The 22,624-nt window shown below is 38.4% G+C and overlaps 2 protein-coding genes and 2 long non-coding RNA genes across 6 annotated transcripts in view; 2 read left to right on the top strand and 2 right to left on the bottom strand.

Moving 5' to 3' along the window:
* Positions 1–328: 328 nt before the first annotated feature.
* LOC133057453 (keratin, type I cytoskeletal 26) lies at positions 329–5,970 on the top strand. The gene is made up of 8 exons (XM_061143977.1): positions 329–810; positions 1,252–1,334; positions 2,321–2,477; positions 3,139–3,300; positions 3,384–3,509; positions 4,169–4,386; positions 5,016–5,083; positions 5,816–5,970. The coding sequence occupies exons 1-8, from the start codon at positions 370–372 to the stop codon at positions 5,968–5,970; spliced, it is 1,410 nt and encodes a 469-aa protein (XP_060999960.1). The 5' UTR covers positions 329–369.
* On the bottom strand, positions 738–2,414 carry LOC133057467 (uncharacterized). Its single transcript, XR_009693037.1, has 3 exons — positions 2,281–2,414; positions 1,897–2,105; positions 738–856 (listed from the first exon to the last, which is right to left on the bottom strand). It is a non-coding gene; the product is annotated as an uncharacterized LOC133057467 (long non-coding RNA).
* A 1,361-nt stretch (positions 5,971–7,331) lies between the features above and the next one.
* LOC133057464 (uncharacterized) overlaps positions 7,332–22,624 on the bottom strand; it is a 36,394-nt gene continuing 21,101 nt past the window's right edge. The window contains exons 6-9 of one of the 3 annotated variants that reach the window (XR_009693032.1): positions 20,975–21,144; positions 11,369–15,020; positions 10,020–10,127; positions 7,332–9,375 (exon numbers count right to left, since the gene is read on the bottom strand). This is a non-coding gene — a long non-coding RNA (uncharacterized LOC133057464). The remainder of the gene's footprint in view (positions 9,376–10,019; positions 10,128–11,368; positions 15,021–20,974; positions 21,145–22,624) is intronic. The other 2 variants (XR_009693033.1, XR_009693031.1) reach the window with 2 other exon arrangements.
* On the top strand, positions 14,640–22,367 carry KRT25 (keratin 25). Its single transcript, XM_061143992.1, has 8 exons — positions 14,640–15,131; positions 15,434–15,516; positions 16,054–16,210; positions 18,440–18,601; positions 18,687–18,812; positions 20,540–20,757; positions 21,250–21,317; positions 22,023–22,367. The coding sequence occupies exons 1-8, from the start codon at positions 14,640–14,642 to the stop codon at positions 22,130–22,132; spliced, it is 1,416 nt and encodes a 471-aa protein (XP_060999975.1). The 3' UTR covers positions 22,133–22,367.

Raw genomic sequence — 22,624 nt, 5'->3', positions numbered from 1 at the left:
ATTATGAATCTTTTGTTATGTTGGAGGAAAAAAACAACTAAAGTCTATTTCAGAGGTCAAAACGATGTACATTGACTCATATATAATATTGACTTTTAAAACTGTGGTTTGGTATTACTCTATCTGGCACCTTTTTCATATACAAAGATATCCTTGGGCCAGCTTTCCACCTACAGACTGGATACTATTAAAAAATCACCCAATTATGAAAAACAACAATTAGCATGCAAGTAATATTTTATTACAGATCGGCATAGTTAAGGCTGAAATGACCTACTAAATCCTATAAAAGGCCAACAGAGCTAACTTCATGGATGGTGTCTTTTGACTTTGCTCCTCTCTGAGAAAGGGTCGTTTGGGGCTGTCGCCATGTCTTTTCGACTTTCTAGTGGATCCAGGCGGCTCTGCTCTCAAGCTGGCACTGGTCGGCTAACGGGTGGAAGGACAGGCTTCAGGGCTGGAAATGTATGCAGTGGGTTGGGAGCAGGAAGCAACTTCTCTGGCCCTCTTGGAAGCGTTTCTTCTAGAGGAAGTTTCTCTCATGGTGGTGGAGGGTTGGGAAGTGGTGTCTCTACTGGTTTTCTTGAAAATGAGCATGGCCTCCTCTCTGGGAATGAAAAGGTGACACTGCAAAACCTCAATGACCGCCTGGCATCCTACCTGGACCATGTGTGTGCTCTGGAGGAGGCCAACGCTGACCTCGAGCAGAAAATCAAGGGCTGGTATGAGAAATATGGGCCTGGTTCTGGCCGGCAACTTGCTCATGACTATAGTAAATATTTCTCAGTCACTGAAGATCTCAAAAGGCAGGTAAGAAAGATGGATACTTTTACTACAGACTTTGGGTGTGCATAACCTTAAAAAAAAAAAAAAAAAAGATGTAATAGAAAACATGCTTAGCAAATTTGTATGAATTTGCTAACTCTACATTCCCAGTACTTGGCACACTGCCTGGCAATAAGGATTTGCAGAATTAATTGATGAAAGAGAAATTGTTTCCAAATAGATAGAATTGCTTCACTGATCTTTTATCTAGCTCATACTTTTTGATGAAGAGTATTAAAATTGTCTGTGATTGGAAAAGTTTACATTTGGCTCTTAAACTCTGCAGAAAATCCAAATTTCTTTAAAATAGGGAAACATGATACTAAAATAGATGTTTTATGGATTAAGAAGATAGGAATCACAATGAGATCTGGAATCTCCCTTGACTTTTGGGACCTAACATTTTGCACCATCTATGCTATTTAGATTATTTCTGTGACTACCTGTAATGCCAGCATTGTTCTACAAAATGAAAATGCCAGACTGACTGCTGAGGACTTCAGGCTGAAGTAAGTAAACATAAAGTAATTAATTATAATAAAGGTAAAAATACTACAGTTGGAGTAGAGAACATAACTTTTGGTTTAAAAATCAACATGGTTTTATAAAGTCAGACTAGATCACTGAAGAGATTAAATGTACCTGATACAAAGCTAGCATAAATTTTATTTTTTTAACTTTTTAAAAACGTTTTATTTTATATTGGAGTATAACCAGTTAGCAATGCTGTGATAGTTTCAGGTGGCAGCAAACGGACTCAGCCATACATATACATGTATCCATTCTCCCTCAAGCTTCCCAACAGGCTGCCACATAACATTGAGCAGAGTTCCCTGTACTATACAGTAGGTCTTATTGGTTATCCATTTTAAATATAGTGGTATGTATATGTCAACCCCAAAGTCCCTAACTATCCCTGCCTCCCATCATTCCCCCCTGACAACCGTCAGCCTGTTCTCTAAGTATGTGAGTCTGTTTCTGTTTTGTAAATAAGTTCATTTGTAACATTCCTTTTTAGATTCCACATATGAAGGATGCCATACAATATTTCTCCTTCTTTGCCTGACTTACTTTACTCAGTATGATAATGTCTAGGTCCATCCATGTTGCTGCAGATGGCATTATTTCATTCTTTTTAATGGATGAATAATATTCCATCATATATATGTACCACATCTTCTTTATCTATTTCTCTGCTGATGGGCATTTAGGGTAAAGTTAACATAAATTTTAAAGAGTAATTTTCTTCTGGTAAGCACATGGGATGCCAAAAATAAACTCTGAAAAAAAAAAAAAAAAACTCTGAAGAAACAGCTCCAAAATAATATTCATAAATCAATAAGTGTTCCAAAGTGTTTCATCATTTTGCTATCATCATCTGCTTCAGGGGTACGTACTGAACATCAGTATCTTTCTGTATATGAAACATCTAGAAAAGTCATGCTTTGCACCTACCTACGATTGTAGTTCTCAAAGCATTTTAACAACCTTTTAGGTATGAAAATGAGCTTGCTCTGCACCAGAGTGTTGAGGCGGACATCAATGGTCTTCACAGAGTTATGGATGAGCTGACTCTTTGTACAAATGACCTGGAGATACAGTGCGAAGCACTCAGTGAGGAACTGACATACCTCAAAAAAAATCACCAGAAGGTAAGGAACCCTGGTTTCCTATGGTATCTGATGCCCCTCCTCAAGTCCACTGTGGATCTCAATCAAAAGTCTACCTTGAACAGATTTGTGATTGCCAGGAGGGAAGGGGGAGAAGGAAGGGATGAATTGGGAGTTTGAGATTAGCAGAGGCAAACTATTATATATAGGAGAGATAAAAAGCAAAGTCCTACTGTATAGCACAGGGAACTATATTCAATACCTTGTGATAAGCCATGATGAAAAAGAATATGAAAAAGAATCTGTAGGTATGTATGTATAACTGAGTAACTTTGCTCTATAGAAGAAATTAACACAACATTGTAAATCAACTTGTGTGTGTGTGTGTGTGTGTGTGTGTGTGTGTGTGTGTGTATGTGAGAGAGAGAGAGCTCAGTCGTGCCTGACTTTTTGCAACCCCATGGACTATAGCCCACCAGGCTCCTCTGTCCATGGAATTTTCCAGGCAAGAATACTGGAGGCAATTGCCATTTTCCTCTCCAGGGATCTTCCTGTCCCAGAGATCGAACCCACGTCTCTTACATCTCCTGCACTGGCAGATAGGTTCTTTACCACTAGCGCCACCTGAGAAGCCCAAAATCAACTATACTTCAATAATTTTCTTTAAGTATACTTTGATGATTAATACAGATTGCTTTTCTAGGAAATGAAAGTCATGCAGGGCACAGCTGGGGGGAACGTGAATGTGGAAATAAATGCAGCCCCAGGAGTGGACCTCACTGTTCTGTTGAACAACATGAGGGCTGAGTACGAGGACTTGGCGGAACAGAACCGCGAAGATGCCGAGGCCTGGTTTAATGAGAAGGTACATGTAGCAAATCACAGGCCAAAGGTTTGTTCAGGAGACCGCCAAGCAGGTCACTAACCCATCTGACAATTATGCTTCAGAGCACATCGCTGCATCAGCAGATTTCTGACGATGTGGGAGCTGCTACGGCAGCCAGAAATGAGCTGATGGAACTGAAGCGCAACCTGCAAACCTTGGAAATAGAACTTCAGTCCCTCATGGCCATGGTTCGTAGGCATCACCTTGACTTGAATGTGTGTCTGTATTAAGTAAATATATATATATATATATATATATATTGTTGTTGTTTAGTTGCTAAGTCATGTCTGACTCTTGCAACCCCATGGACTGTAGCCCGCCAGACTCCTCTGTCCATGGGATTCTACAGGCAAGGATACTGGAGTGGGTTGCCATTTCCTTCTCCAAGGGATCTTCCCAACCCAGGGATCAAACCAGCATCTCCTGCATTGGCAGGCAGATGCTTTACCACTGAGCCACCTGGGAAGCCCATATATATATATGTATATATATACACATATGTATATATATTAATATATAACTGAAAATATATAATTATATATCTGAATATATATAAGTAATTATATTTCACTAAAGATGCATTAAATGAACATGGACATATTATATATCAAGCATTTTGTCTATAAATATTACTTCTGATTCACCAATCCCAAAACTTGAAGAAGGAAAAACAAGAAGTTTTTTCAATGGAGAGCAAAAATTTTTTTTAATTTGGCTAATGTTGATTTTCAAAGGGAAAGATTTAGCCCATGTACAAAATATTTCTTTCTACCTTGAGAATGTTTTTAAAGCATGAACATGTGGTTTATCTGTTACACGTGCAAGCTGTGCTTTGTTCTTCTTTCAGAAACATTCCTACGAATGCTCCTTGGCTGAGACTGAAAGCAATTACTGCCATCAGCTCCAGCAAATCCAAGAGCAGATTGGAGCAATGGAGGACCGACTCCAGCAGATTCGGATGGAAACAGAAGGCCAGAAGCTTGAGCACGAAAGGCTTCTCGATGTCAAAATATTTTTAGAAAAAGAAATTGAAATGTATTGCAAATTAATAGATGGGGAAGGAAGGTAAATATTAACTTGTGAAAAACATGAAAAACATTGACTAGGTTTTCTCAGTGTACGTGTAAACCAATACTGTATCCTAGAATTTCCTGCTCTGAAGAGCATCACTTAGCAATTTGTTACTGCATGTAGATGACATGAAAACAGGCAGCAAAATCCAATCTCTTAGTATGTAAAGTATCTATACCTGTTAATGTAGAGAACATTTAAATATGGAATATTGAGCAATGCCTGGACTCCAATCCAGGAGGAAAACTGCTTTCTGAGATTGAGCATTGAAGCATATCTCTTATAATAACACACTCCATTGTGGCTTCACTGGTTACCACCCTGTTGCGGTGTTGTTTAGTGGCTAAGTCATGTCTGACTCTGCAATCCCATGGACTATGGCCAGCCAGGCTCCTCTGTCCATGGGATTTCCCAGGCAAGAATACTGGAGTAGGTTGCCATTTCCTTCTCCAGGGGATCTTGGAGATCTTGGAGATCTCATTTCCTTCAACTAATGTTGAAGCCATATTTGAAACTAGAACTTCAATTGAAACTAGCACTCCAAAACCTTTATTCCCCCTTCATAGTTATTTATGAGATCCATAATGAAAGAAAACTGCAGTAATTTTCTTTTCTCTTCACAGAAAAAGCAAGTCCACATGTTACAAATCAGAAGGGCGTGGGCCCAAAAATTCCGAAAATCAAGTCAAAGGTACAGGAGGGCTTTTTTTTTTTTCCACTTGGAATAATTCTTTAAACTCCAGGAGTCATACTAAATAAGTCACTTATTTGGAAACTAAGTAAAATTGTATATAAGTTTAGTTCTAGTGAATGAAGGGTATCAGCTCTTAACATTCATATTTCATGTTCCTGTAGAACAGATGTGGTCAAATTATGAAATTACTGAAATGGGAAATCAATTCCCCCAACATTTTTCTTACTTAGAACCTATTATTTTCCCAGTTTCAATGTTTTTGTAGAAAAGCAACTTTATTTTAAACCACAAAAACAGGGCAAGTTGGTGTTTAAAAGAAGACATTACTTGCTCCAGGCCTATACCTGCCTGATACTTCTTAATGCATGTTTCACTTATGCTTTCAAACACCCATTGTTCTAAAAGATAAGAAAGATAATCTCAGGCCTTGCTAAGCACAGATATTGAGTATTACATCTCAATTTTCAGCAGACTCGCAAACTGGTTTTTTTTTTTTTAATATTTTTATTTATTTATTTACCTGGCCGTGGCGGGTCTTAACTGCAGCATGTAGGATCTAGCTCCCTGACCAGGAATCAAATCCAGGCCCCTTGCATTGAGAGCAGCAGTCTTAGCCATTTGACCACCAGGAAAGTTCTGTAAACTGATTTACACGAGCATGCCCATTGTGAGTAAATACCTTTCCACCTGTTAAGAATGAGTACTAAGCTTGCATTTGTTTTATTTTAGACTCAAAAGAAGAAGCTGTTGTCAAAACAGTGGTGGGGGAACTTGATCAGCTTGGCAGTGTCCTCTCACTAAGGGTCCACTCGGTTGAAGAAAAATCCTCAAAAATAAGCAACATTACAATGGAGCAACGACTGCCTTCTAAAGTCCCTCAATGAGGGGAAACGCTATTTAAAAAAAAAAAAAGTCTGCTTTTGTAAAATCCTATTGACCAAAAAACCCAAGGAAACCATTCATTTCTGTTCTTCAAAATAAAAGGGTTAGAAGATGTTTTCCTTCTCTTCCCTTTCTCAGGTTCTTTGTATGTCATCCTTCCCAGGAATAGGAAAAAATCTTGCTCTGTCCCTGGTTTTTGCTTGCATTTGGTGGAATCTTTATTGCCTTTTCATTAAAAATTTTCTGTCCCAAGTTATTTTTGATAAATTCTGTGCTTTTGAATTTCCAGTTGATCTCAATGTCACAGTACTAAGGATATGCTAATAAAATTAAGTGCTTCGCTTGTAGTCATATTTACTCCAGTTCATGACAGGATGAATTGGAAAGAATGCCAGTCCTAACCTCTGGTCCCAAATCTGATTAACAATGTAAATGACTGGTTCTCTTTGAGTTTGGGCTGCTATGGATGTAATAGAAAATGATACTGATTGAGCTTTATAATTGGTTCAACCTCAGAATGCCTGGCCTGAAGCGGTGACCCGCTCATGTTAGTTTGCTACTCTGAATCTGGATAGCTTTTTTCCATTTTGCACTTAGTTACTTATTGACTGGGGTGGTTCTCAATCTTGCTCATATCTTCCTGCACACAAGATCCTGCCTGATATCCTAACCAAGTTATTTTAGAAAGCTGGGTCTAGACAGCAGCAAAGTTCTGGGATATAAAAGCTTATTTTATATGGGTGATGAGGCAGAGAGCTCTGCAATAACCTAGATTTCCAATGTGAATGACAAAGTATCACAAAAGGGTTGTTTTGGCTTTTGGGGGGGGCGTGGCGGGGGGATTGGTTTGTTTGACTGCACTGTGTTAGTCACAGCATATGGGATCCAGTTCCCCAATCAGGGATCAAACCCAGGCCCCCTGGACCAGGAGCTTAGAGTCTTAGGCCCTGGACCACCAAGGAAGTCTCTCACTAAAGGATTTTAACCAACTTGTATATACCCATGTGGAATTCAAAGTGGCCCACATACTCAACTGCAACATATCTAGGTGCTGAGCCATGCTAAGGTTGCATCTCCAGGTTTCAAAGATCATTTTGATTGCTATATTTCCTACTCCCACATAAGTAGTTGACCTCTGCCCCGGCATAGTTTCTTGAACTGTAGCTACAGCTGGACGTTACCTTTTTCATGGTCTTCTTCTGATGAAGGGCTCCAATTATGGTAATGGAAGTCATAAGTGTAATGGTGTAGAGTTGGATTGGGTTAGGTTAAAAGTACTTTCAATTGCAGGACCATAATACCAATGTCTTACATTTATTGAGTGTGCTTTAATCTTGCTTTCTGTGAATTCACCATTTTGATCTTCATAAAGGCTTATAAGGTAAGTGTTTTTATTATTTTTATTTACATAAAGGCATAAACATACAGATAGATTAAGCAATTTCCCCAGAGTTACACAGATGATGGGCGGTGGGGGATAAATTCAAATTCAGATCTCCCTTTCTTCCTCGCTGACCAGAGTCTTAATTGACCAGGAAAAAAATCAACAATTTCCCCAAAGCACCTTCTATTTCACACTAAGATTCCATTGCCATCCAGGAATGTCCATCATCAACAGATTCTTGTGTGCAGAGATGTAGTCTTTTCCTCTCTGTTCACCACCCATCTCCAGCTCCTCTCCAGCACCAATCTTCTCTGTCTTCATATTTATTAAGTCCTGGTCACTATATATTCTCTCTCTTAGGCTGCAAGCTACTTCATTATGTCTTGTTACCATCTCATTCTGACTGATAGGGTCATCCAGAGGCTCCATCTCCTAGGAATTGGAGGACTAGAGCCACAACTACAGCTCTCTCAAGACACCTGGCTAATCCATCATCTCAATACCACAATGTTGGACCCTCTTTGTCTGCGACCACCAGTGCTAGTCACTCCTTATTCCCAAGAGCGTTCTTATTCTTTCCAAAAACAATCTAACTTCCATTTTTCTATATCCACTCTTTCCTATTCAAATAAAAAGACTTGTCTCTCTATACAAGACAGATTTATATTTAATACAAACTTAAGTTGTGATTCCAAAATGCATGGTTTTAGCTAATACTTCTGGAAAGCATAAGTATGAGGGCTGGAAAACTTAAGTACTCATCCACATTTCTAAGAATTCAGTCTTAGTGGAAAAAAAAGGTAAAACACTGGTATCAATAGCTAACAAATCCCCAAAACTTTCATTCAGTTCAGTCACTCAGTCGTATCCAACTCTGCGACCCCATGGACTGCAGCACGCCAGGCCTCCCTGTCCATCCCCAACTCCCGGAGTTTACTCAAACTCTTGTCCATTGAGTCAGTGATGCTTTCTGACCATCTCATCCTCTGTCGTCCCCTTCTCCCAACTTCAATCTTTCCCAGCATCAGGGTCTTTTCCAATGAGTCAGCTCTTCGCATCAGATGGCCAAAGTATTGGAGTTTCAGCTTCAGCATCAGTCCTTCCAGTGAATATTCAGGACTGATCTCCTTTAGAATGGACTGGTTGGATCTCCTTGCAGTCCAAGGGACTCTCAAGAGTCTTCTCCAACACCACAGTTCAAAAGAATCAGTTCTTCAGTGCTCAGCTTTCTTTATGCTCCAACTCTCACATCCATACATGACTACTGGAAAAACCATAGCTTTGAGCAGATGACCTTTGTCAGCAAAATAACGTCTCGCTTTTTAATAAGCTGTCTAGGTTTGTCATAACTTTTCTTCCAGGGAGCAAGCGTCTTTTAATTTCATGGCTGCAGTCACCAACTGCAGTGATTTTGGAGCCCAAGAAAATAAAGTCTCTCACTGTTTCCATTGTTTTCCCAGCTATTTGCCATGAAGTTATGGGACCAGATGCCATGATATTAGTTTTCTGAATGTTGAGTTTTAAGTCAACTTTTTCCCTCTCCTCTTTCACTTTCATCAAGAGGCTCTTTAGTTCTTCTTCAATTTCTGCCATAAGGGTGGTATCATCTGCATATCTGAGGTTATTCATATTTATCCCAGCAACCTTGATTCCAGTTTGTGCTTCATCCAGCCCAGCATTTCTCATGATGTATTCTGCATATAAGTTAAATAAGCAGGGTGACAATATACAGCCTTGACATACTCCTTTCCTGATTTGGAACCAGTCTGTTTTTCAATGTTCAATTCTAAAACTTTCATTAGGCACTCTTAATTGTTAACTACGAAACCTTGTCCAGTATCCATCATTCAGACCTTGGCTAACAGAACATGTCCTAGACATTTCACCATCGTGCCCTTGGAAACAAATATTTTACAGAACAGGCTGAGAAGGTACTGCCCTGAAAAATCAGGACCATAAGAGCTCGTGGCCTCTGGAGTAAAACACAGCATGGAGGAATCAGGCGGGATCTCCCTCCTCAGTCCTACAAGGACAGCAAAAACACAAACAGGCAAGATACAAACAGTTTTGTGCTATATTAGAACTTTCTGAGGATATCTGAAAGGCCCTATTTTGTCTCTGATTCAGATATTTCACATGTTCCCTGAGCCCCAAGGGCTGATGCAAGAGTCATAGTCTTGAATGTGACCAATTTGAGGCTGCACCCAATCATGGTACAGAGTACTGCCATCTTCTTTCCAAAAACACACCATACTGAACATGTAGGTTCTTCTTCCTCCCCACACCCCATTTAAGAATGAAAAATGTATAAAACCAAAAAGATAGAAAAAAATAAGAGAAGAATTAAAGGTGGATTTTCTTTTTTTTAATTTGGAAGAAAGGAAGTGACAGAAGAAGCCTCAATAGCAACAACAAAATACATGTTCCTGGAACTAGTCAACCTCATAAAATCCAAGAGAGATTCAAGGTTTAGAAGAACCAAGTGTGATGGAGGACTGGGCTGAGGGATGAAGCTGAGGTCATGGTGACTGACAGAGGTGAAAGTACCATGACGTTAATGACACAGAAGCTTCAAGAACCCTCATTAGCACAAGGGCACAAAGGGGGGCCTAGAATTAGGTTCATATGGCCACTTTTTGTAAAATTTGCAAAACTAAAATAATTTACCACAATTGGTGAAATCTGCTGTCTGTTTCCATGCCAACGTCCCTTCCATCATCCGTTTCCCTCAGGTCTGGTGGTATTTGGATATCCACAAGCATTCTGAGGGCCAGTCTAAGATAAAGGGACCGTAAGTTATTATCCAAATGTAACATCTGAGAGGGAGCAAGAGGTGCTATTAATCAGGTGCACTAGTAGGCATGAACTGATCTATTGTAGGCACATGAACATAGAGTCACTTTAAGTGGACAGGAAATTGAGTTCCACATGCTGGGATGTATTTATGAGGTTTTCATCATTTCTGTGGGAGGCGTCTAGCAGAATTCCCACTGCCCTGATGTGCTGGCTCAAACGTGAATGCATTTCAGTTGTCTTATGCTAAGTGAAAGAAGTCAGAATCAGGGATACATACTGTATGATTCCATTTACATGACATTCTGGAATAGGCAAAACTATAGAAATAGAAAATTTATCAGTGTTTGTCTGGAGCTGGGGCTGTGGGGATAGGTTGATGACAAAGGGGTCAAAGGAATTGGGGGATGAGTAACAGAACTTTCTATATCTTGATTGTAGTGAGTGTTACATGACTATGAAGTTGTCAAAACTCATAGAGTACGCTTAAAGAATGAATTTTATTATACATACATTAAACCTCAACAAATCTGGCTAAAATGAACTAACAAAAAGATTTAAGAATTCTACCTTAAAGAAAAATGAAAACATGTCTGGCATTATTAATAACAGCAAAAAGTAGGAAACAATCTGAAAGTTCCTAAATAAGATAGTAGTTAAACAAATTACTTAATATTAGGTTTGGCCCTGAGTAACAATAACAAAATAACATGACTTTACACAGATAGAACTGTAATTCTCTCATACATAAAAATTCAAAAGTAGGCTAATCAGGGCTGTGGATGGCAGCATTGTGCCTCATGGCATCCTCCGGGACCCACGTTCCTTTCAGTTTTCCATTCTGCCATACCCAGGATATGGTACCAGCTCATAGTCCAAGATGACCCTCCAACCCTCACACCCAGCCATCACACCCTGAACCAGGATGGAGGAAACAGAGAAGACAGGACAAAAGATGTGTGTCTGCTTTCTCTTAGACAAAGCTTTCTAGAACTTGCCACATATACTGCTTACATCATATCAGCTACTTAATTACATTGCCACAGCTGGCTGCAAAGAAAGCCAGAGATAGCAGTCTTTCTTGTGGCGAGCTATTGCCCAGCTAAAATTAAGGGTCAACCAATGGTTTCATCCACACTGGGCACCCACCCATGCACTAAAGTGTATTATGGAAGGTGAACAAAACAAGTTACAGAACAACACATTTAACACAGAAGACTCACAGATAGCGTGTGTATTTTTACACGTTGTGTATGTGTGCAAATAAACAGAAATCCATTTGGAAGAGTGAAAACATTTGGATGGGTAAACTGCAGCTTCCTGAGAAAGCAGGGAGGACAAAAGAGAGGGGAAGGTGAGGAAGGATTTTAACATTTTATTCTATAGACATTGCTATGTTTGTTTATGTCAAGAAGATTTTCCTGTTGTTTTATGGCAGAAACTAACATAACATTGAAAAGCAATTATCCTCCAATTTAAAAAAATCATATTTTCATGCAGAGAGTAGAATGGTATTGCCAGGGACTAGGGAATGGAGAAAAAAGGGTACATAATTTTAGTTAAAAGATGAATAAACTCTGAGGATCTAATGTGTAGCATAATGACTAAAGTTAATTATACTGTACTGAATACTTGAAATTTGCTAAGAGAGCAGATATTACATGTTCTCACCAAAAAGAAAAAAAAAGGTAACCATATGAGGTGATAAATGCATTTACTAACTTCATTGTGAGAATAATTTCTTACAATTGTATTACAATTCTGTAATACTGTATTATAATTTATGCATTATAATTTTGTCAGTTGGTCCTCAATAAAACTGGGAAAATTAATAAAGAAAAGCTGGGGGATGGGAATTTCCTGGAGATCCAATGGCTATGACTCCATGCTTCCATGATCAAATGTCCGGGTTCAATTCCTGGTCAGGGAACTAAGATCCTGCATACTACACAGCCAAAAAAAATAAAATAAAAATTTTAAACTGGGTGGGGGAAAAACAGACTGTAGTAAAGTTGATCAAACCCACTACACAGATATCAACTGCATTTCTTAGTACAATTTGTCCAGAAAGTGTGATTTCTAAAAGATATCTTTGGCAATATTAGATAAGTATCTGGAAATAGTTCTTTAAAAAGGATGCAAAAGCATATTATGAAGAAATCTGCACCTTTTCACTGAAGAACATTATGAAAGACCTAAATAAATGGAAAGAATATTCAACTTTTTGGATACACATACACAATATCACAGAGGTGTCAATTTTATTCAAATAGCTTAATGGATTTCAAGCAAATCTTGGCCTATTACTGCATTTGAGAATCAGGCTTTAAATTTTATATGAAAGAGCAATACAGAAGGAATATTTGACTTGATGGCAAATAAGAACAAAGGAATACTTGCCTTACCAGATACCAAGTTATATTATGGAGCAATGGTAACCAAAACGATATGTTTCTGCACCAGACCAAAAAATAGTAACAGTTGAATCTCCACCTAAATGACGATTTATTGAGGACTTTGATTTCCTGACTAATTGAAGCATCGGACAGTTCCTTTATGACAGTATGGCATGGCATTGCAGAGAGAGGGTGACACTATTCTGTACACAGTGCTGAAATCATTATCCATATCGAAAAAATGAAATTTGATTACATACCACAGAATACACAAAAATTATTCCAAACTACCAAAGCCTTAACCATGAAAGGCAAAATGTTTCGAGTATGTTACCAGAAGATACTTTTATGACCTCGCAGAGTTAATCACTTCCTTAAGTTAGATAAAATAATCACAATCCAAAAATGAAGAGTGATGTGTGCATGTGTGCTTAGTCACTCAGTCATGTTCAACTCTTAATTCAACCTATTTAAAAATAAGATGATAATGAGTTAATATCCAGAATATAAAACAAACTCCTACAACTTAACCAAAAAAAAAAAAACAACCCAACATGATATTTTAAGTGGGCAAAGGACTTAGACATTTCTCCAGAGAAAATATGCAAATGGCCAACAAGGACATGAATAGCTGCCCAACATCACTAATCATTAGGGAAATGCAAGTCAAAACTACAATGAGATACCACCTGATATGGTGACTATCAAAAAAAAGGAAATAACAAATGTTTGTGATGATGTGAAGAAATCAAAATCCTTGTGCACTATGTATGGGAATATAAGATAGTGCAGCCACTATGGAAAATAGTACAGTATTTCTTCAAAAAATTAAAAATAAAATTTCCATACGATCTAATAATTCTACTTTGGGGTATGTTCCCATGAAAAGGGTACACAAGGACTGGAACAGATATTTATACATCCATGTTCATAGTTGCATTATACATTATTTAAAATAACTAAAAAGTGGATGCAACCCAAGTGGCCACTGACTGATGAATGGATAAACAAAATACATGCAATGGAACATTATTCAGCCTTAAAAAGAGAGGAAAATCTGATACATGCTGCCACATGGATGAACTCTGAAGACATTTTGCTAAGTGAAACAAGCCAGTCACAAAAGGACAAATAGCGTATGATTCTACTTATCACAAGTGTCAGAAGAATGACCGGCACATAGTAGGTTCTAAATGAATGAAAGAATTAACCCATATTTTCACAACAGCCTCACATAATAAATATTCATGGAAATTTTGTCCATAAGCCAATTTCCAGATTTTTTTACCCAAATTGCCGTAATATTTAGAGTTTTCAATAAATATGTGGGAATCCACATCCAGGAAGAAGCTTACTGATGACTTTCACCTAAGCGAAACCACCACGAAGTAGAAACAGGTGAAATAATTCTTTCCAGGTTTTTGCTTCAAATTTTGCAAGGTCAGGAAATAAGTTAATGTCCTTCCAAACTCCCACAACCCATAACAGCAATTAGGGGTGTGTTCCTAATTACCAAAATGGATGTGAGAAGACAACTCTACCCAGACATAAGTACGTGTCAACAAAACACCCTGCATGTCAGCCAAAATGGAAATTAACTTCCCACCAGAAACAGTAGCAAGAGTTGAGGAGGAAAGACGGTAGTTGAAGATCCAAGCTGGGGAAATAATGATTGCTGTCCTGTCCTCTATTTATGTGGAAAGAACTGTAAAAACAGAAGCAGTAGAAGTCTCAGAAACATCAAAATCTACCTTGGCCTAACAGCCCAAAACCATGACGCCAGATTTTTATTCGGTGGTGAACTGGTGAGTTTTTATCTTCTAAGGAGGGAAGTGAGGAATGACTCACTCACAATTTAAAAATGTAATAAGGAACCAGAAATTGCTCCACCCAGACCCATTTCTCAGATAACCACCAACCTGCGGGCAACTGCCCTCCTACAGAAATGAGCCGGGCAAAGTTAGATACTAATTAGGAAAATTCATCCAATTAAGCTAACTTGCTGAGGCTGGCAAGCAGTGTTTGACTCTCTGTAGGCAGAATTTCATCCAGAACACACTTGAGCATTGTCTATAAAAAGGACGACAGAAGAGCTGGGATGGGCAGTCACTCCATTCCAGCTTTCATAAACACAGCTCTGCAACACACCTGTCCTGACATCATGTCTCTTCGACTTCCCAGTGGATCCAGGAGGGCCAGTCCCCGTCCCACCACCGGCTCTCTCAGGCTCTCTGGTGGGGGAGCCAGCTTTGGGGCTGGAAATGCTTGCAGCATGCCTGGAATTGGAAGCAGTTTCTCGTGTGCCTTTGGGGGCAGCTCGTCAGGAGGAAATGCCTTGGGGAGCAATGCCTGTGCTGGCTTTACTGTGAATGAGGGGGGCCTCCTTTCTGGCAATGAGAAGGTGACCATGCAGAATCTCAATGACCGCCTCGCATCCTACCTGGAGAATGTTCGCGCCCTGGAGGAGGCCAATGCTGACCTGGAGCAGAAGATCAAGGGCTGGTATGAGAAATTTGGGCCCGGTTCTTGCCGTGGTCTTGATCACGACTATAGTAGATATTTCCCAATAATTGAGGATCTTAAAAACCAGGTAAGAAATTACACTTCGCCATCATTTTTATGTACTTTTATTTCCAAATGTTCTTTGTCTTTCTTCACTGAATACTAAAAACATTTCTCATTCCTACTTGTGACTTCTTAAAGGGAATTTCAATTTAGCACTGGAAATAAGCACTAAATAGATTCAGCAGTTATGATGAAAATGTCACTATCTATCTAGTAACTATATTAACTTGGATTATTTCCATTTCCTAATCTTAAACACACACACACTTTTTGGTTTTTATCAGTTATGATAAATTGCCTCTAAAAAGTCAAACTCCCTGCTTCCAGATCATTGCTTCTACCACCAGCAATGCCAATGCTGTTCTGCAGATCGATAATGCCAGGCTGACCGCTGATGATTTCAGACTCAAGTAAGTAGACTTACAGAGTGAAAAAAAAAATTCACAAGGTCAGTGAGAAGCATTCCATTAAATTTATTTTTTGATCCCTCATTAAATATTACCAACTCTGGTCCCAACACTGTAAAATACTTGGACTTAAACAGAATGTTATTATTTTTTTTACTCTTTGGCTACGAAATATAAAGTATGAACTGCTATCAAAGCAGCGTGCAAAACCCTAGTTCTTTTTCTGCCAAGAAAGTATCTCAAAATAATTATGATACAACATAGTTTGAAAATGTCTCTTGTGGCCAAATGTGTCACTTTATTTTCTTAAACTTTTTATTTTGTATTGGGTTATAGCCGATTAACAATGCTGTGATAGTTTTGGGTGAATAGTAAAGGGACTCAGCCATACATATACATGTATCCATTCTCCCCCAAACTCCCCTCCCATCTAGGCCAAATGTGTCACTCTAAAATTCCAGAATTCTAGCATTTGATCACTGATCAGTGACTAATTCCCCAACCATGAAATTAACTGGAAAATCATTAACCCTCTTTAAGGTATGAAAATGAGCTGGCTCTTCATCAGAGCGTAGAGAGTGATGTCAATGGGCTTCGCAGAGTTCTGGATGAAATCACCCTCTGCAGAACAGACTTGGAGATTCAGTATGAAACCCTGAGTGAAGAGCTGACTTACCTCAAAAAGAACCATAAAGAGGTAAGAGCTGACTGCCTACATATTGCCATCCCTCTGCAGACACTATCCATTTAACAGGAGATAATGGACTTGACTTCTTAAGTAAGAAATTGGCACTAAAGATCCGTGATCAGACAGACATGAGGCCTGAGTGGTTTGTAGCAGTGGTGAAGTATTAGTCCAGATTCACCTCTGATCTCACATCAAATTTCCCATGGCAGGGAGGGGGAAAGAATCTTCTTTTCCATACCAAACATACCAATCAGGGTTCAGAGCAATGTTTCAGCTAGGCAATTATGGCTAAGTTAAAACGGCATTCTTAGGAGATTACATCTAATTAGATAAAATAAATATAGTCTAAGGATATCTTAAGGAAACAAGAGCTAGATTTCTATAAAACAGTGGCAGATTTAAAACACTTAAACATTTACTTCGTATACACTTCAGCATATGTTCTTAATGTATAATCTTAATATATATGATAGATATAAACTTAATGTGTATAAAAATAATGAGACTGAAGCTAAACATATAAAAATGTACACTTCCAAATAAATATCCAAAGTGGTCATCATTGGAAGTTAGATTAAAAAATCAGATCATACAGCCATGACTCTGGAGACATTTTGGGGAATGCTTTCAGAACCACTGTTTTCTGAGAAATCTTTATTCTTTGAAATTGAATTTCTTTTAAAATAATCAAAAAAGTTCTAAGAGTCATGCCAAACCTCAAAGCAGGAGATCATGCTAAGAATGCAATTTGATTAGCCGTGAGGCTGTCTTGAAACAATACCTACTTAACATTAATATGAACATACAGGTTCAGGAATGTTTATAGCCCATGGTAGCTACATGATAATCTTTTTTTTTAATCTTTGGGTGTACAACTCAGCATGTGGGATCTCAGTTCCCCAACCAGAGACTAAACCCATGCCCCCTGCAGTGGAAGCTCAGTCTCAACCACTGGACAACCAGGGAAGTCCCTATAACAAATTTTTGATGAATTGAATAAATTGATTTTTTAAATGATTCACTCACAGACAGACCCACATGCATCTTTTTTATCTTTTTCTGCTTGAACTGAGGAAGTTTTCACTAAATCCTCAGAAGTAAAAACCCCACCTGGAGAAAGAGAAGGTATACAGATCACCGGGAAAAAAGAAAGCCTCATTATTGTCATTAGGTCCAATTCAGGGCTCTGGACAAGGGCAGGCAGGAGGGTTTCTGCAGTAGAGACCTAGGCCAATCCCTGCTGTTTCAATGTACACAGTCTTAGCAGTGATGTCTGCTATCCACAACCTTAGAACTGAGTGCATCCCAACAGCCCACACCTCGGATGGGATAATAACTAGACTTTGGCTGCAAAACTGATTCCAGCTTCTGTGATGATGACAATGATCATAATAACTAGCATTTGTTTTAGCATTTAAACACCAGATAGTATTACTAGGTCTTATCACTAATAATTCTTTCCCATCGTTCAACCACCCAGAGAAGGATATTTTTTTATTCTTATTTTATCTGAAAATCGAGACAAAAAAGTCAAGGATTTTCCCAAGTTCGCTTAACCACTATAGGGTAGAACCGGAGTTCATGCAGAGATCTGTCTGACACCCAAGTCCATCATGACACTAGTCCCTGTGCAAGCTTAACAGCTTAACTGACAGCTAGGATTCTTTAGAGGAGTAGGTTCTCCCTTTATTAATTGCAAGTAAGCAAGTATGTTTAAATTATAAATATACATATGTAACAAATATTTGTTTATAATTATTCAGAATTCTTTAGACTTAGCCCCTGGATCATGTTCCTACTGTCTGAGGTCAGGAGAGAGCTGATCAGAGAACACTTCAAAGCTGGTCTCTTAAGTAAAATGCAGACCAGTGCATCAAGGTGGAGACATTTCAGCCATAAAAAAGTAGAATAAGAGATAAGGATAACTCATTTTAAATATCTTAGGGACTTTCATTTGGGAAAGGAAGAAAGACTCTTTTCTCTGCAGCAGAACTAAAATCGATGAATTGGAGTTATAGGAGCAGGAATTAAATTGACCAGAAGGAAGAGCTTTGGAGCAATTAAAACTTTATGAGAATAAAACACATTACTTTATGAGACAGGAAATACGAAATGTAGAGGTAGCTGCACAGCCTGGGAGGTGGACCCAGAGAAACTCTAAGAACCCTACCAAATCTAAGCCTCTAGACTTTTTACGACGTCCCTACACAGCTAAGCTGAATGCTCTTCCATCTCCAGGAAATGCAGGTTCTGCAGTGCGCGGCCGGAGGCAACGTGAACGTGGAGATGAACGCAGCGCCCGGCGTGGACCTCACGGTTCTGCTGAACAACATGCGGGCCGAGTATGAAGCCCTGGCCGAGCAGAACCGCAGGGACGCTGAGGCTTGGTTTAACGAAAAGGTGAGCCTTAACGGGAAAATACCCCCTCTGCCTTTGAACGCTGTTCACAAAACTAAGATGTGCTCCCTCCTTTACACCTTGACAGAGCGCTTCCCTGCAACAGCAGATCACGGAGGATGTGGGAGCCACCACCTCAGCTAGGAATGAGCTGACAGAGATGAAGCGCAACCTCCAAACACTGGAAATTGAACTTCAGTCTCTCCTAGCCACGGTATGAAAAGGCTGATCTCTTACCATCTCCTAGGTTATCTTTTTAATTCTTTTTTTTAATTGATGTATAGTTGATTTACAATGCTGTGTTAGTTTGAGGTATAGAGCAAAGTGATTCAGATATATACATAGACTTTAGCTGCAAAATTGATTCCAACTTCTATGATGATATAATGATCATAATAACTAACATTTAACATGCGAACATTAAAAAAAAATGTGAACATTACATATATATATCTTTTTCTGATTCTTTTTCATTATAGCTTATTACAAGCTTATTACAAGATATTGAATATAGTTCCCAGGAGGACCTTATTGTTATCTATTTCATATAAAGTAGTGTATATCTGTTAAGCCCAAGATCCTAATTTATCTCTTTCTCCCCTTCCCCTTTTGGTAACCATAAATTTGTTTTCTATGTCTGTGAGTCTGTTTCTGTTTTGTAAATAAGTTCATTTGCATCACTTTTTAGGTTCTACATATAAGTAATATATATTTGTCTTTCTCTGACTTACTTCATGTATATGATAATTTCTAGTTGCATCCATGTTGCTGCAAATGGCATTCTTTCATTCTCTCTTTTTTTTTTTATATTCTCAACTGAATGTCCCTATTTTTTTTCTTTTCTTTTTTTCATTTATTTTTATTAGTTGGAGGCTAATTACTTCACAACATTGCAGTGGGTTTTGTCATACATTGACATCAATCAGCCATGGACTTACATGTATTCCCCATCCCGATCCCCCCTCCCACCTCCCTCTCTACCCAATCCCTCTGGGTCTTTCCAGTGCACCAGGCCCGAGCACTGGTTTCATTTATGGCTGAGTAGTATTCCATTGTGTAAATACACACCACATTTTCTTAATCCATTCATCTCTTGATGGGTCCTTGGGTTCCTTCCATGTCTTGGCTACTGTAAATAGTATTGCTATGAACATTGGTGTGCAGGTATCTTTTCAAGTTAATATTTTCTCTGGATATATGCCCAGAAATGGGATTGCTGGATCATACAATAACTCTATTTTTAGTTTTTTAAGGAACCTCCATACTTTTTTTCCATGGTGGCTATACTAATTTACATTCCCACCAACGGTGTAGGAGAGTTCCTTTTTCTTCACACGTTCTCCAGTTCATTATTTGTAGACTTTTTGAGGATGCCATTCTGACTGGTACAAGCAGCTACTTCACTGTAGTTTTGATTTGCATTTCTCTAATAATTAGTGATGTTGAGCATCTTTTCATATGCCTGTTGGCCATCTGTATTTATTCTTTAGAAAAATGTTTACATGGGTCTTCTGTCCTTTTTTTGATTGGGTTTTTTGTTTTATATTGAGCTGTAGGAGCTGTTTGTATATTTTGGAAATTAAGCTCCTACGTTACCATTTTAAATGTGTGCCAGTTGATGTTAAAAGCCTTAACTGTGTTGAGAATATATCCATATATCCAAAAAATATATATTTTTATGTAGTTAACTTAGAACATAAGAAAAGAATGGTATTTTATGTAACAGCTGAAACAGCATCACCGATATCTTTTGGCTTATTCTACCAAAAAAAGAAAAATTTGCTGATTTTTAAGAGTGTCATAGAGTGTCTTCTTAACTATGTGTCAATGTGAAATCTAAAACAATTACAGGGAGAGGGAACAAAAGGAAAAGGTCATCTATCAAAGCAAATGTCTGCATATCTGTATATCCATCCCAGATTCTTTACTGTTTTCCAACAGAAACACTCCCTGGAGTGCTCCTTGACGGAAACGGAAGGCAACTACTGTGCCCAGCTGGCCCAGATCCAGGCTCAGATCGGGGCCCTGGAGGAGCAGCTGCACCAGGTCAGGACCGAGACCGAGGGCCAGAAACTGGAGTATGAGCAGCTCCTGGACATCAAGGTCCACCTGGAAAAAGAAATCGAGACCTACTGTCTCCTCATTGGTGGAGATGATGGGTAAGTGGAATTCTTTACAGGGAAAATGCAATATACCAAAATCTGCTTGAAACTTAGATACCCGGAAAGTGAACATAAATTGAAATGACCATATTTATGTGCATAAATGCTAAATATTAAGCATGATACACTACTGCCAAGATACAAATTAGCCACATCTTACAAAATCAAGGTGCCACAAGCCCTGTATTTAAGGTGAGAAGATTTTAAAACTCACATCTTGTTGCTAAAGCAAAGTAGCTTCAACTGTGTGACCCACTGAAACTCTTCTCACCGAACAGCTAAAGAAAAACAAGAGTAAAAAAAAGAGGGGGACTTCCCTGGCAGTCCAGTGTCAAGACTATGCTTCCACTTCAGGGGGTGCAGGTTCAATCTCTGGTCAGGATACTATTAATAAGAGAACAAAAAAGGAAAACAAGAGTGAATCTAGAGTTAAAGGATTTCTTTCTAAGTCACTCTCCTGTTGACATTTTCAACAATTTGTGTCCACAGGGCTTGCAAGTCTGGAGGTTACAAGTCTAAAGACTATGGAGCTGGAAATGTGGGAAACCAAATGAAAGGTAATTAAAATGGAATTCTGATTTTCTGCTATTCTACTTCATTTTCAATGCACAGCTTGACTGTTTTCATATTTCCAGGCCTCAGTAAGTACAGATGTAATAAAGAACTGTAGTGGATATCAGTGTGTGCTAGATGTCTAACTTTAGCGATGTGTGCTAATTTTAAACAAAGTGTTTTGTCATCACATTTTTAGTTAGCCAAGAAATCGAAATTCCTCAAAAATGAGTCTTTGTGCTTCCTGCATAGTCATTTCTATATAAAAATTCTATTATTCCTTTAATTAATATAACTTATTATTTTTCCACTTTTTTACTGTAGTAAAATACACAGAACATAAAATTTACTATCTTAACCATACTAAGTGTATAGTTCAGTGGCATTAAGTACATTCATAATCTTGTGTAGCCATCATTACTGTCTATCTCTTTTCATCTTGTAAAATTGAAACTCTTTTCCTGTTTAAAAAAAAAAATTCCCCTTTTCCTCCTCCTCCCTCCAGTTTCTTCAACTACCATTCTACTTTCTCTTGCTATGAATTTGACTACTCTAGGTACCTCATATAAGTGGAATCATACCATATTTGTCTTTTTGTGATTATTTCTCTTAGCATAATATCCTCAAGACTCATCCACATTTTAGCTATTGTGATTTTATTCATCTTGTTCCAACTCTCTAAAAATTTCCTTTGAAATTTTGAATTTTAGATCCAGTCAAAGCCATTGTGGTTAAGAAAGTCCTTGAGGAGGTAGACCAGCGCAGCAAAATACTTACCACCAGGCTCCACTCCCTGGAAGAGAAATCTCAAAGCAATTAGTCTGATATGCAAGAGACAGCATATGCCAAAAACTCTCTGAGAAGAGATGGCATAAGATATCTGTCTGGGAAAATGAGCAAATCTTAAAAAAAAAGGTCTGTCCTCTTATCTTCCTGTTACTGAAATATAATCTCTGTCTGGGCAATCATTAGCATTATCAGTAGTATCTTCCCATTTATCTGGAAGAATATCACACATAAATATGATGACTCATTTGATTACCCTACAGAAAATGTTGTCAGTTCTTTTTAGTCAATAAACCTTCTTCCTTTGGCAAGTTATCACTGGTGGTGTTGTCTTATCTTTAAAATGTTCATGTATGTGGTACAGATGTACGAACATCTAACAGCTCTTGATCTACATGAAAACTTTAAAAAATAATTAAGATTTCTCCCTGGATTTTCATGAGGCTTTCCCAATAACTAAATATGAGATAAACTCAAAAGGAACCCCCAATCTGCCATTCTTTGACATATAGCAAGTCTATTCCTT

This window comes from Dama dama, chromosome 5 (genome assembly GCF_033118175.1).
Source record: "Dama dama isolate Ldn47 chromosome 5, ASM3311817v1, whole genome shotgun sequence".
NCBI lineage: Eukaryota > Metazoa > Chordata > Mammalia > Artiodactyla > Cervidae > Dama > Dama dama.
This window is presented reverse-complemented; position numbering and strand designations above follow the sequence as displayed.

Bases quoted from the DNA above. Each gene is read 5' to 3' on its own strand.
- LOC133057453 (XM_061143977.1), top strand. From the start codon at position 370: ATGTCTTTTCGACTTTCTAGTGGATCCAGGCGGCTCTGCTCTCAAGCT. The intron at 2,478-3,138 runs GTAAGGAACCCT...TTGCTTTTCTAG, and splicing joins TCAAAAAAAATCACCAGAAG to GAAATGAAAGTCATGCAGGG. The intron at 5,084-5,815 runs GTACAGGAGGGC...GTTTTATTTTAG, and splicing joins TTCCGAAAATCAAGTCAAAG to ACTCAAAAGAAGAAGCTGTT.
- KRT25 (XM_061143992.1), top strand. From the start codon at position 14,640: ATGGGCAGTCACTCCATTCCAGCTTTCATAAACACAGCTCTGCAACAC. The intron at 18,813-20,539 runs GTATGAAAAGGC...GTTTTCCAACAG, and splicing joins TTCAGTCTCTCCTAGCCACG to AAACACTCCCTGGAGTGCTC. The intron at 21,318-22,022 runs GTAATTAAAATG...TTTGAATTTTAG, and splicing joins TGTGGGAAACCAAATGAAAG to ATCCAGTCAAAGCCATTGTG.